This window comes from Phyllobates terribilis, unplaced genomic scaffold (assembly GCF_046119375.1).
Source record: "Phyllobates terribilis strain yellow unplaced genomic scaffold, ASM4611937v1 Scaffold_8__6_contigs__length_399053987, whole genome shotgun sequence".
Classification (NCBI taxonomy): domain Eukaryota; kingdom Metazoa; phylum Chordata; class Amphibia; order Anura; family Dendrobatidae; genus Phyllobates; species Phyllobates terribilis.
Window position 1 is genome coordinate 205306471 of NW_027362768.1, and position 13129 is coordinate 205319599.

At 52.3% G+C, this 13129-nt stretch overlaps 1 protein-coding gene across 1 annotated transcript; it reads left to right on the forward strand.

Moving 5' to 3' along the window:
- The first annotated feature begins 6799 nt into the window (after nucleotides 1-6799).
- Nucleotides 6800-11635, forward strand: TSPAN1 (tetraspanin 1). Its single transcript, XM_073644048.1, has 8 exons — nucleotides 6800-6892; nucleotides 7552-7613; nucleotides 9241-9450; nucleotides 9684-9758; nucleotides 10196-10294; nucleotides 10376-10516; nucleotides 10582-10665; nucleotides 11313-11635. Exons 2-8 carry the CDS (start codon nucleotides 7557-7559, stop codon nucleotides 11376-11378), a joined length of 732 nt encoding a protein of 243 aa, XP_073500149.1. The 5' UTR covers nucleotides 6800-6892; nucleotides 7552-7556; the 3' UTR covers nucleotides 11379-11635.
- Nucleotides 11636-13129: the final 1494 nt, after the last annotated feature.

The window sequence follows — 13129 nt, forward strand, 5'->3', positions numbered from 1 at the left end:
GAAAGGAAAAACCAGGATGTTGAGCAGTTCTTGCGTTGTTTTATGGCAGACAATCAAGAGGGGTGGTCTGAGTTTCTGCCTCTTGCTGAATTTGCTCTTAACAACCATACATCCTCTTCTGCTGGGTGTTCGCCTTTTTTTTGCTGTACTGGGAGACATCCGTCTTTTGGGTCATTCTCCAAATTGGTATCGGCTGTGCCTGAGGAGGAGAGTTTTTCCGGTGATTTGGAGAGAGTTTGGACGGATGTGCGTGATAATCTTCAGGAGGCTAACAAAAAATCTAAGAGGTACTTTGATAGGAAACGGCAAGAGGTTTCATTTGCTATTGGTGACATGGTTTGGTTGTCCTCTTAAGAATCTGTGATTGAGGATTCCTTCGAAAAAATTGGGTCCCAAGTTTGTAGGGCCCTTTAAGGTGCTTCAGATAGTTAACCAATCTGCTGTTAGGTTGGAGGTTCCTACCTCCTGGAAGATTAATCCGGTGTTTCATGTTTCTCTGTTGAAAAAAGCTGTTGTGTCGGTTGGTGACGCCTCTGCCTCTGTTCCTCCGGTGGTGGAGGACGGGGAATATGAAATTTCCCGCATCCTAAATTCTAGACGGTATAGAGGGAGTTTGCAGTATCTCGTCGCTTGGAAGGGTTTCGGACCCGAGGATAACTCATGGGTGAGGGCGGATGATGTTTCTGCTTCCAGACTTGTCAGAGCGTTTCACAGGAGGTTTCCTGATAAGCCCGGTCCTAGGGGATCCGGAGGATCCTCTTAGAAGAGGGGGTACTGTTAGAACTCTCCTGTTAGGTTTTTTCTAGTTTACTGGTCACATGACCATTTTTGCCTATTTAATCCGGCTCCGCCCTCCTGGCATTGCTGGACTTCATTTGTATTTACTACTGTTGAGCTAGCTTGGTGCTCTGTTGCCGTTCTCTGTTAGTTTTGCTAGGTCTTCTGACCTCTTTACTTTTTGTTGTGTGTTTGTCTTCGACTGCTACGATTTCTGCTAGGAGGTGTCCAACATATCCCAGTCCCTAGATCTTGTAGGGATCCCTCCCTCACATCTAGTTCAGACTAGCCGAGGACTTTAGCGGGTCTGATCGCAGGATCAGGTTCCCTGTTACATCGTAGGGATCCAGTTTAGTTCTATTGTAGGGACAGATCTCCTGTCTTTCCTTAGTGCTTGTAGCAGATCATAACAGTATGTATAATGTGTATATACATATCTGATATATACCTGTCTGTGTATGTATTATGTACATATGTATAATGTGTATATACATAGCTAATATATACCTGTCTCCGTGTGTACTTTGTATATATGTGTAATGTGTAAATACATATCTGATATATACCTGTTTGCATGTGTACACTATGTATATAAGTATGTGTATATACATATCTGATATATACCTGCCTGCGTGTGTGTACTATGTACTGTATATATGTGTAGTGTGTATATACATATCTGATTTATACCTGTCTGTGTGTGTACTATGTATTTGTGTGTAATGTGTATATAAGTAACGACACAGCTTTTAATCTTAATTATTCAGACGTGTAAATTCAGTAAGGAGCCATACACCTTTATCTTTATGTTGACTTTTGAATTTGTGTTCTTTGTGTGATCAACACAGACTATTATTTGAATAAGCCTGGATGTTGACCACTTGAGTTGATATTTGGTAATTGATGAGTGGGTGTTATTTACACCTTATATCCGCTCCTACAGTTTATTGACTGTTATCTCTGGAGGACAAGGATGCCGGGTCTTTGAACAATGAATGTTTTCTAAATATGTTGATTAACCATTGTGTGGGCCTTGTGGCTTGTTGACTCGCAGAGCAGAGGAGAATAAGCTATGCAGATTGATTAAATGCTCAATCAGGGGAGAGTTAAACTCATCTCACCTCCCCCTGACCTGTAGATAATGTCTTGAAGGACAGTTGTGAACTATATAAGGGGGATATGCCTCTGTATCAGGAGTCTTTAACAAAACCACACAGGAACACTTTTAAGTGGCAGCTCTAAAGAACAGCATAGCTCAATCCAGAGGGATACAGATCTGCTCCATTGACTATCACAGAGTCTATGGATACATTCGGGAGAAAGCCAGTGTCACGCACAATGTAGGGAAGACAAAGTGCATTACGAAGGGATGAGGGGAAGGAAGCCCAGACACTAAGGAAAGGGGGATGGAGACCTCCTAGGCTGATCTGATATGGCCCTGTCTTCACTACCATCCCTATATTGGTTTCTCACTGATTGCCAATCAGGAACCTAAGACCCTGTATCTCCCTAGAGCTAGGCCCTGGCTAGGGAAGGGGGGGGGGGAGCGCTAGTCATACCCCACTAACAACTAAAGACAGCAAGGGGAGACAGACACGGGGGAAGTAGCTTAGCTTGAGTCGACTTCAGAGAGATTACACACATAGCCTCTTAGCACCAAAGAGGAAGTAAGCAGACTGCAACAGCTCTAAGCCTTCATATGGGGTCATGTGAATATCACTGGCACCTCTCTATGGCAAACAGGAAGTATTTAAACACTCAGGCCTGGGTGTCAATTAGCCAGAGGGAGGTAGCCGCTGGTTCCAAGAGTGAGACAGATCTAAGAATTGTCTGTAATGCCAAACGAAGATATCTCCTGCAACCAACTGCAGGGCAACTGTCTGTCACATCTGACATACCTGTGACAGACAAACACACCGGTCGCCTGGAACCCATGGATACATTTGGGAGAAAGCCAGGTTGGGACCATCCGGTCACCTGGTTCCATGGATATGTTCGGAGAAGCCAGGGTGGGACCCTCGGGTCTCCTGGCCACGTACCTCAATGGACTGTCAGCTTCCTAAGCTTAGTGCTACCTCCTCACTGTGGGTGTCCAACCAAAGCGGGGTGTTATTGGTTGAGGTAGTTGGCCCTGGAAGACCCAAAGTCCAAATACTTTATTCCCGGCAGGCCAGTGGAAGGGTTAAACTGTGTAATGTTCCATCATCTTGGGTATTTGCTGGGACTGTTCTATGTGTTTATTGTCCGCTTTTTGGTTCAATAAAGTATCACCACGCTGTTTTACCCTCACCCTGCTGTGTTGTCTGAGTAGTATTATGCCCGCAGAAGACCCCAGGTCTTCACAATATACATATCTGTTATATACCTGCGTGTATGTACCTGTACTATGTATATATGTGTAATGGAGGGTCCCTGATTAGCTGATTGTTTGATCATTCAACGAAATGTTGGTCTTATAATATATGTATATAAACAGACGATGAGTACTGTACTGTATATATGACGATGAATCTGCGGATCAGGTGACACTGGAACTATGTGCTGAGTATTTTGGCAGTTAAAGTGATCAGAACTAGAAGAGACTCCGGGGAGAAGAAAGAGAACTAGGAAAAGGAATCAAAAAACAAATGAGGAGGAGCGAGAGAGTATGAGGAAGAAGTAAAGAGAGAAGAATGCCCCAGTGTAACAAGTGGGGCTGAACGGGTTTTGGTTGAGGTGTGGAGATGGTGGGGGTTGTGGGCGGGGATGATTACAATTAGTGCGTGTTGTGATATAGTAACATAATGTCGGAGCACTTGTTTAGCTGGCAGTCGTCTCTCCTATACACTGGAGCGCTTGCTCTGCCCGCAGTCGTCTCTCCTATACACTGGAGCGCTCGCTCTGCCGGCTGTCGTCTCTCCTATACACTGGAGCGCTCGCTCTGCCGGCAGTCGTCTCTCCCACACACTGGAGCGCTCGCTCTGCCGGCTGTCGTCTCTCCTATACACTGGAGCGCTCGCTCTGCCGGCAGTCGTCTCTCCCACACACTGGAGCGCTCGCTCTGCCGGCAGTCGTCTCTCCCACACACTGGAGCGCTTGCTCTGCCGGCTGTCGTCTCTCCCACACACTGGAGCGCTCGCTCTGCCGGCAGTCGTCTCTCCCACACACTGGAGCGCTCGCTCTGCCGGCAGTCGTCTCTCCTATACACTGGAGCGCTCGCTCTGCCGGCTGTCATCTCTCCCACACACTGGAGCGCTCGCTCTGCCGGCAGTCGTCTCTCCTACACACTGGAGCGCTCGCTCTGCCGGCAGTCGTCTCTCCCACACACTGGAGCACTCGCTCTGCCGGCAGTCGTCTCTCCCACACACTGGAGCACTCGATCTGTCGGCAGTCGTCTCTCCCACACACTGGAGCGCTCGCTCTGCCGGCAGTCGTCTCTCCCACACACTGGAGCGCTCGCTCTGCCGGCAGTCGTCTCTCCCACACACTGGAGCACTTGTTCTGCCGGCAGTCGTCTCTCAAACACACTGGAGTGCTCGCTCTGCCGGCAGTTGTCTCTCCCACACACTGGAGCGCTCGCTCTGCCGGCTGTCGTCTCTCCCACACACTGGAGCGCTCGCTCTGCCGGCAGTCGTCTCTCCCACACACTGGAGCGCTCGCTCTGCCGGCAGTCGTCTCTCCCACACACTGGAGCGCTCGATCTGTCGGCAGTCGTCTCTCCCACACACTGGAGCGCTCGCTCTGCCGGCAGTCATCTCTCCCACACACTGGAGCGCTCGCTCTGCCAGCAGTCGTCTCTCCCACACACTGGAGCACTCGGTCTGCCGGCAGTCGTCTCTCCCACACACTGGAGCGCTCGCTCTGCCAGCAGTCGTCTCTCCCACACACTGGAGCACTCGACCTGTCGGCAGTCGTCTCTCCTACACACTGGAGCACTCGCTCTGCCGGCAGTCGTCTCTCCCACACACTGGAGCGCTCGCTCTGCCGGCAGTCGTCTCTCCCACACACTGGAGCACTCGACCTGTCGGCAGTCGTCTCTCCCACACACTGGAGCACTCGATCTGTCGGCAGTCGTCTCTCCCACACACTGGAGCACTCGCTCTGCCGGCAGTTGTCTCTCCCACACACTGGAGCGCTCGATCTGTCGGCAGTCGTCTCTCCCACACACTGGAGCACTCGCTCTGCCTGCAGTCGTCTCTCCCACACACTGGAGCGCTCGATCTGTCGGCAGTCGTCTCTCCCACACACAGGAGCACTTGCTCTGCCGGCAGTCGTCTTCGCCGTCTCTCCCACACACCGGAGCGCTTAATTTGCCAGCAGTCGTATTGGCTGTCTCTCCCACACACCAGAGCGCTCGTTTGATTGACAGTCTTGTTTCTTTTTCAGTCTTCGTCAACAGCACTGTCTATCTTGATTCTCTGGAAAGATTCATGACATTTTTCAATTTTGCATATTTTTTTGTGACTTTTTAAAGGCTTTGCGACATTAGGTGCTAAAAAAAGAGAAAAAACTCGGCAATCACAAAAAAGTGACAAATTTTGTTTATGCACCAAATTCATGGAGTGTGAGTGTCACTGTGAGGAAATCGGTGCAAAAACAACAGTGAAACCCACAAGGCAAAAAAGAAAAGAGACTTCAAGAAATCACAAATGATGGCCTGGAAGTGGTGGCACTGCAGCCTACCAGAGGAGCTCGCCATAGAGTGCACTCAGTGTGACAGTCCTGGATAAGGAGCCCAAAAGGTCCAGGTTTAGTTTTTGGAGGCAGCCTTGACTGTCTCTCGGGACGTTTGCTTCTGCCATCGGTACAGATCTATGGCCCTCAAGCGGTGACACGCGGTCAGCACCTGAATCCGCAGAACAGATATACCACTGACAAGGAGTATATCGCAGGATAAGGCAGAGGTCTGGGGCGCTGGGTTTGGGCTGCTGCGTTTGGGCTGCTGTGTTTGGGGCGCTGCGTTTGGGATGCTGCGTTTGGGATACTGAGTTTGGGCTCCTGAGTTTGGGCTCCTGAGTTTGGGCTGCTGTGTTTGGGCTGCTGTGTTTGGGGCGCTGCGTTTGGGATGCTGCGTTTGGGATACTGAGTTTGGGCTCCTGAGTTTGGGCTCCTGTGTTTGGGCTGCTGTGTTTGGGCTGCTGTGTTTGGGGCGCTGCGTTTGGGATGCTGCGTTTGGGATACTGAGTTTGGGCTCCTGAGTTTGGGCTCCTGTGTTTGGGCTGCTGTGTTTGGGCTGCTGTGTTTGGGGCGCTGCGTTTGGGATGCTGCGTTTGGGATACTGAGTTTGGGCTCCTGAGTTTGGGCTCCTGTGTTTGGGCTGCTGCGTTTGGGCTGCTGTGTTTGGGGCGCTGCGTTTGGGATGCTGCGTTTGGGATACTGAGTTTGGGCTCCTGAGTTTGGGCTCCTGAGTTTGGGCTGCTGCGTTTGGGATGCTGTGTTTGGGGTGCTGCGTTTTGGATGCTGTGTTTGGGGTGCTGCCCTTGGCGCTGGTCAGACTCCCTTGTTAGAGGAGATCCTGGATTTCAGCGTTGATTTAAGACCATAGAGACCATGAAGAGTAGAAATCTGACTCCACATCCATCTTGTGCTTGCAATGATCTAGACACAGGTCCCCAGTGCTGCGGCCGCTGAGCTCCGCGCTTCGCCACTTTACAGCATCTGTCCACAGGGCGGCAGCGTGTGACGCGGGCGACAGCTGTGGGGTCGTCTCAGATCCGATATTCGGTGCCATTCATCCTTTCTGATTTCTAGAAGTCTCTTCTTTTTTTTCGCCTTCTGATATTTGCTGACGGTTTTTGTGCCAAATTATTCAAAATGGTGCACGCCGTTCATGAATTTGGTGCAAAATGAAAAACGCTTCTTTATTTTTGTCTTTAACTGTTTTTTGTGACTTTTCTACTCAAAAAGACGGAAATCATTCAGAAAAGTGGAGAAACAGTGACGATGAATCACACCCTATGAATGGGATGAGACGGGGGAGGAGAACTCAGAAAGTGCATCAGGGGAGGGGGGCTACCTGCAGCCCGGACACAGGGGATTGGCTGGCAGCTGCCTGGCCCCGCCCCTGGCTGCAGGTGCAGATATAAGGCCACACAGGTGTGGAGCTCTGGACACTTGAGTGGAGGCAACAGAAGAGGTGAGGAGGGTGGAGGGTGGAGGGTGGAGGGTGGAGGGTGGAGGGTGGAGGGTGGAGGGTGGAGGGGCGAGGGGCTGCAGCTCCAGCTGTTGGGCAGCTCAGGTAGGGGGCAGCTGTTGGGCAGCTCCTGTTGTGGGGGGGCTCCTGTCCGGCTCGGGGGCTCTAGTACTCGTGTACACACCTGTGGAACTTCTTCGCCTTTATTCCATCTGTCGCCTCTTTCTCCTGGACTCATTGATCTTGGTGCGGAGGATTTTGATTTTGTGCCTCCTTCCTGTAGGTCACTGTTCAGACCGCACCCGTCCCCTCCAGTTATTCAGGTGGCAGGCTGCACAATCCGGCACCTGCAGTGGTTAACCCCTGCTGTGCTGTACAGATTTCTCACCTGTAATGATGGAGCATTTAGTCCAGTTGTGACTTTGTGAGTTTGTCTTTAATCTGATCACAGCGTGTCACCACAACCAGTGCTGCCCGTGGAGTGTAGAATGGGACCTCAATAAAGAAAGATGGGGGGGGATGCACGTAGCGCTCAGTCCCCCATCACAACTGGAGCTTTATTGTGATGGGTTGTCTGACCACAGGGGGCGCTGTGCTGGGCTGTGGATGGCTGTGGTCACAGGGGTCCTGCTCTCTGTAACCTCCTCCCTGATCTTTTCCAGGAACCATGAGCTGCTTCACTTGTATCAAAGTCCTGATGGTCCTGTTCAACCTGGCCATATTTGTAAGTATAGAAGACCCCCCCCCCCCCCCCCCACGGCTGCAGGGGCTGTACTGTGTTGGGTGAGGTGGCTTTGTGTTGGGGGGGGGGGGGGGGTGACTGTGGGGGATGGCTTTGTGTTGGGGGGGGGGGGGGTGACTGTGGGGGATGGCTTTGTGTTGGGGGGGGGGGGGGGTGACTGTGGGGGATGGCTTTGTGTTGGGGGGGGGGGGGTGACTGTGGGGGATGGCTTTGTGTTGGGGGGGGGGGGGTGACTGTGGGGGATGGCTTTGTGTTGGGGGGGGGGGTGACTGTGGGGGATGGCTTTGTGTTGGGGGGGGGGGGTGACTGTGGGGGATGGCTTTGTGTTGGGGGGGGGGGTGACTGTGGGGGATGGCTTTGTGTTGGGGGGGGGGGTGACTGTGGGGGATGGCTTTGTGTTGGGGGGGGGGGTGACTGTGGGGGATGGCTTTGTGTTGGGGGGGGGGGGTGACTGTGGGGGATGGCTTTGTGTTGGGGGGGGGGGGGTGACTGTGGGGGATGGCTTTGTGTTGGGGGGGGGGTGACTGTGGGGGATGGCTTTGTGTTGGGGGGGGGGGGTGACTGTGGGGGATGGCTTTGTGTTGGGGGGGGGGGGGTGACTGTGGGGGATGGCTTTGTGTTGGGGGGGGGGTGACTGTGGGGGATGGCTTTGTGTTGGGGGGGGGGTGACTGTGGGGGATGGCTTTGTGTTGGGGGGGGGGGTGACTGTGGGGGATGGCTTTGTGTTGGGGGGGGGGGTGACTGTGGGGGATGGCTTTGTGTTGGGGGGGGGGGTGACTGTGGGGGATGGCTTTGTGTTGGGGGGGGTGACTGTGGGGGGTGGCTTTGTGTTGGGGGGAGGGGGGGGACTGTGGGGGATGGCTTTGGGGAGGGGGGGGATGGGGTATGTGATATTAACGGGTAATATTTTTACATAATGTGTAGGTGCTCCCGTCCGCCGCAGCGGCCACCTGCATGGACTGTACCACTTCTGCATTGGGGGAATTCTACCTCTAGTTGATGAGCGGCTTCATATTTCAGCCCTGTGCCCCAGGTCCTCCATATAATGTCACTTTCTGACAATGGCTCCTATCCAGGAAGGGAACATTGCCTGATCTGGGCCGATTGCCCTCAGCCTGATGGGCTTGTGTCCCCTTCCTGGGTGGTGTATAGGTTGGTCTTGAGGACTATGGTGACGTGCTGGGTGTCGGCCCTATTACAGAGGCAGTGGTATTTAGTGTCTCGGCTTTATGGCACTGGGTGCGGCTGGGTCACAGGGATGATGGCAGGCGGTAGAAGTACCTGGTGACGGCCCCTCCTGCTCATGGCCGTACGCCCAGTGTTTTTTTTTCATTGACAATCTGCACTTGTTTGAAGGCTTCGGCCAGAATGGTGGTGGCAACGCTTGATTACCTCCGTGGACCCATCCTGGAAGGGGCCACTGCCTGGCCGGGCTCTACACAGGCCAGGACCCCATATACCAGGAGTGAGGGGCAGATTGGTCACACCCCGATATTTTCTGCATGTGCTGACCTCTATGGTCAGCAGCTTTGGGGGCCTAGATGAGAGCTCTGTTCCCGGGACCCTTGGACTGTTGGGGGCTGTATATAAACTGTTCTCCTGCTTGCAGTTGGCCGGGGGCACGTTGCTTGGAGTCGGTATCTGGGTGAGTGTGGACAGCGGCTCCTTCCTGAAGATATTTGGCACGATGCCAAACAACGTGGCCACTCAGTTTGTCAATGTCGGCTACTTCCTGATCGCCATTGGGGCGCTGCTGCTGATCCTCGGCTTCCTTGGCTGCTGCGGAGCGCAGAAGGAGAGCAAATGTCTGCTGATCACGGTGAGAAGGTGCCGCTTATCCTCTACTGCTGGCGCAGTCCCACATGGTGGTGGTGGTGGTGGGGGGGTTGGCAGTCGGTATTCACGTTGGGTGGGGGGTTGGAGCAGCGTCCTATGTGGGAATTGTGATGGTAGACACAGGCTGGAGGGAGATCTGGGGTGGCAGAAGCCACATCCAGAGGGGGGTTGTTAGCAGTGTACTGGATAACTTTTTTTTTTTTTTTTTGGCTTCAGTTCTTCTGCATTGTGCTGATCATCTTCATCGCGGAGGTCGCTGGTGCAGTGGTCGCTCTGGTTTATTCCTCTGTGGTAAGTCTCCCTGCTAATGACCTTTGACCCATGCCCACACCCTCCCAGGAACAATGAAGCCACACACTTCAGGAGTCATGATTTTCTCGGTTGTCAGGATCAGGGGGTGGGATGCATCTGTAGCTCCATCAGTGATGAGAATGTTCATGTTGCCTCTGGTCTGGGGGTCACCTGAAACAGCAGAGACTGTTCCCCAGCAGAAAATGGTGCCATGTGCACATGATTGTGGCGAGGGTCTGGCCCCTGCAGCAGGTCACATGAGCGCTGCCCCTAACCTTGGTCCATATTGTGGCGCCTTGGAGACCAGAAGACTGTCTCTTGGTGGCCGGCGTTGATTGCCCTTTCCATCCACACTTGATGCAGCTGCTCCTTCTGTGACGTGTGGTCCTGGATAAGCGGTGCCCCTCCTGAACTGCTGATCCATCTTCTTTCTTTAGGCTGAGTCCTTCTTGACTTCAGTTCTGACTCCGGTTCTACAGAAAGACTATGGAGAAAATAAGGACGTGACTAAGATCTGGAACGACATGATGTCTGAGGTACTGTATGATGGTGGTGCGGTGCTGTATGATGGCGGCCGTCTGTGCCCTTCCTCACTGCACGCTCTGCTTCTCTTACAGCTGAAGTGTTGTGGAATGAGCAACTACAGCGACTTCAATAATTCTTCGTTTGTGCAATCAAATGGGTATTACCCAGCGCCATGCTGCAACTCCACCGTCTCCACGTGCACCATGCAGGCGGCACAAGCCAGCGACAAACCGGTAAGTGCCATATGTGCCGAGCACTGTGTGTGCCTGCAGTCGCTGACCTGACCCTCTCCACACAGGGCTGTCTGAGACAAATCGTGGACATTCTGAAGTCAAACGCCGCCATCGTGGGTGGAGTGGCCGCAGGGATCTGTGCACTGGAGGTAGGTGGCCAGCGGGATAATGCAGATCTGCTCCACACACATCCAGAGCTGCACTCGCTTGCTCTGGGTGAGGCTGGAGTAGATCGCTGTCCACAGTGGCAGTGAAGGCTGGATCCTTAAAGGAAACCTGTCCGCAGGATTTCACCCTATAAAGTCAGTCATGGCCATAATGGCGCCGTGATCCCTGAAGTGAAGGGTCCGCTCAGTGGTTAATACTCACCTGTGTTACAGGATGTCTTCTGTGCTTGGGGGCGGACGTGGGGGGGCAGAGTCTTCTGGTTCTCTGAACTGTGCACGTGCCGCCAGCTATCACAAAGGAGGCAGGTTAGTGACCTGCAGAAGAAACAGAGGAGGCTGGTGGGGGGCAGAGAAGACCATGCCCCGAAATCTGCCCTGGAGCACACAAGATGTTTTCAGAAGACTAGTATTAAACACTGAGCGGATCCTTCACATCAGGGATCAGCGCCATTATAGCCATGCCTTTATAGGGTGAAATCCTGGTGATGAGTTTCCTTTTAAAGTGATGGGGGGGAAGTCACCCTTGTCCCTGTGGTGAGAGACTGCACTATCACATACAGCTTGTGTATGGGGGGTGGCGCTGGAGGGGTCAGGCCAGCACATGGTAAACTGAGGTCTGGTCTCCACAGCTGGCCGCCATGGTCGTGTCCATGTACTTGTACTGCAAGATCGACAAGGAGGGCTCCATCCACTGAGGCCACGGACCCCCGTGTACATTGTGTAGAGGACATTTCAGGAGGACAAGTGGTGCCAATGTGATGTGAACATGCTGGACTGGACCCCCACTGGACTCAGCCTCTCAGATCTGGACACTAACCCTGTCCCGTCCCGTCCCGGTTCCGGTGGCTGTGATTGCCTTTCGCCACTTTCCTTCCCCATTTTGTGCCAGGAATCTGAATGTAAATGTATTTTTTTATTGTAATATTTAATATAATAAAGTGACTTCACTCTACTGCTCTCTGGTGTCTACTGCTGGGGGGGCCGGCCACTTCAGAACCATTGATCGCCCATCAGTCCCTGCACTGATAATGGGGTGACGGATGGGAGGTGATGGCCAACCTAACGGATTGTGCTCTGACCATGTAGTGTAGAGCGATGTCTCCTCGTGGGACCACGGCTGATATAGCAGGACTGATTCTCAGGCGTCAGCAGCTTGAACGCTCCTAGTGGGGAGATCGGTGGCAGCTGCACCTTGTCCCCCTAGTCCTAAAGCTGCTGCAGTACATCTTTGGCGATTATCTCATCTGCTGGGGTGAACAAACTTACAAGAAACAAAATCCTTGTGAAAGGTGCTGACTGTTCAAACCAAATCCCGCAGCTCAGAGCATCATGGCGGCCAAACCCTTCTACTCACTGTCCCACCTGCTTGACTGCCACAGTCTGCGCCCCTCTGACAGCTCCATAGATCATGGAAGGGTGGAGAGAAAGGGGACGGTGCAGATAAAAGATGGCTGCCATGCAACAGAGGCCCCTTAAAGCGCAGCTGTCAGGTGGGCGACATTACACTGACTAATACGATACCTGGTAAAGAAATCCATCCTGTAGTGTAAGCTTTACTTTGTTTGGGGATGATAAACTTGTGCTCCAGGGCAGCCTGTGGGGGGTGCTCTAGCTGGTGCACTGCTTACATATCCATCTGTATGCTCTTGACAGATCACTGATCTGCCTCCTATAACCTCGCCCCACACTACTAGATGCATTATATAATATAAGAGGCAGGTCCGTGAAGGCACAGTGAGCTGTCATAAGAGCATACAGATTAACATGTAAGCAGAGCGCCGCCCCGGAGCACAAGCATATCATTATCTGTAAACAAAGCAAAGATTCCACAAGAGCCACAGGATGGATTTCATCACAGGTATCATATGAATCAGTGTACTGTCACCCACCTGACAGTGTATGCGGTTACTGAGCACAATCCTGATGACAGCTGCGCTTTAACAAAGCTATTCACATTGGTGAAACTGGTGCCCTGCATAGGGGGACAAGTCGCCAGTGCTCTGCACCATCACTGATCCTATAGAGAAACAAATTAACTACTAAAATCTAGTGATGCATCAGTGTCTGCAGCCCCAAGTAAACCCACGCCCGGAGCGGCCATGTCAGTGATGTTATCTCAAAATCCATAATCTGTGCCTGCAGCAATAAATCACAATCACAACTTTATAACCACGAGGAGATAAAATAACGAGTAATAAAACCATCAGAAGGAAGATCACACAACACAGGAAACAAGTCTGTGCAGGTACAAGAGGCAGCTCCTGTGTGTAATAGAACAGCACCACTCCTCCTGTGTATATATATACTGCACTGTACCCCTCCTCCTGTCCTGTGTATATACGCTGCACAGTACCACCTCTATATCCTGTATATATACACTGCACAGTACCACCTCTATATCCTGTGTATATATATATATATATACACTGCACATTACCACTCCTCA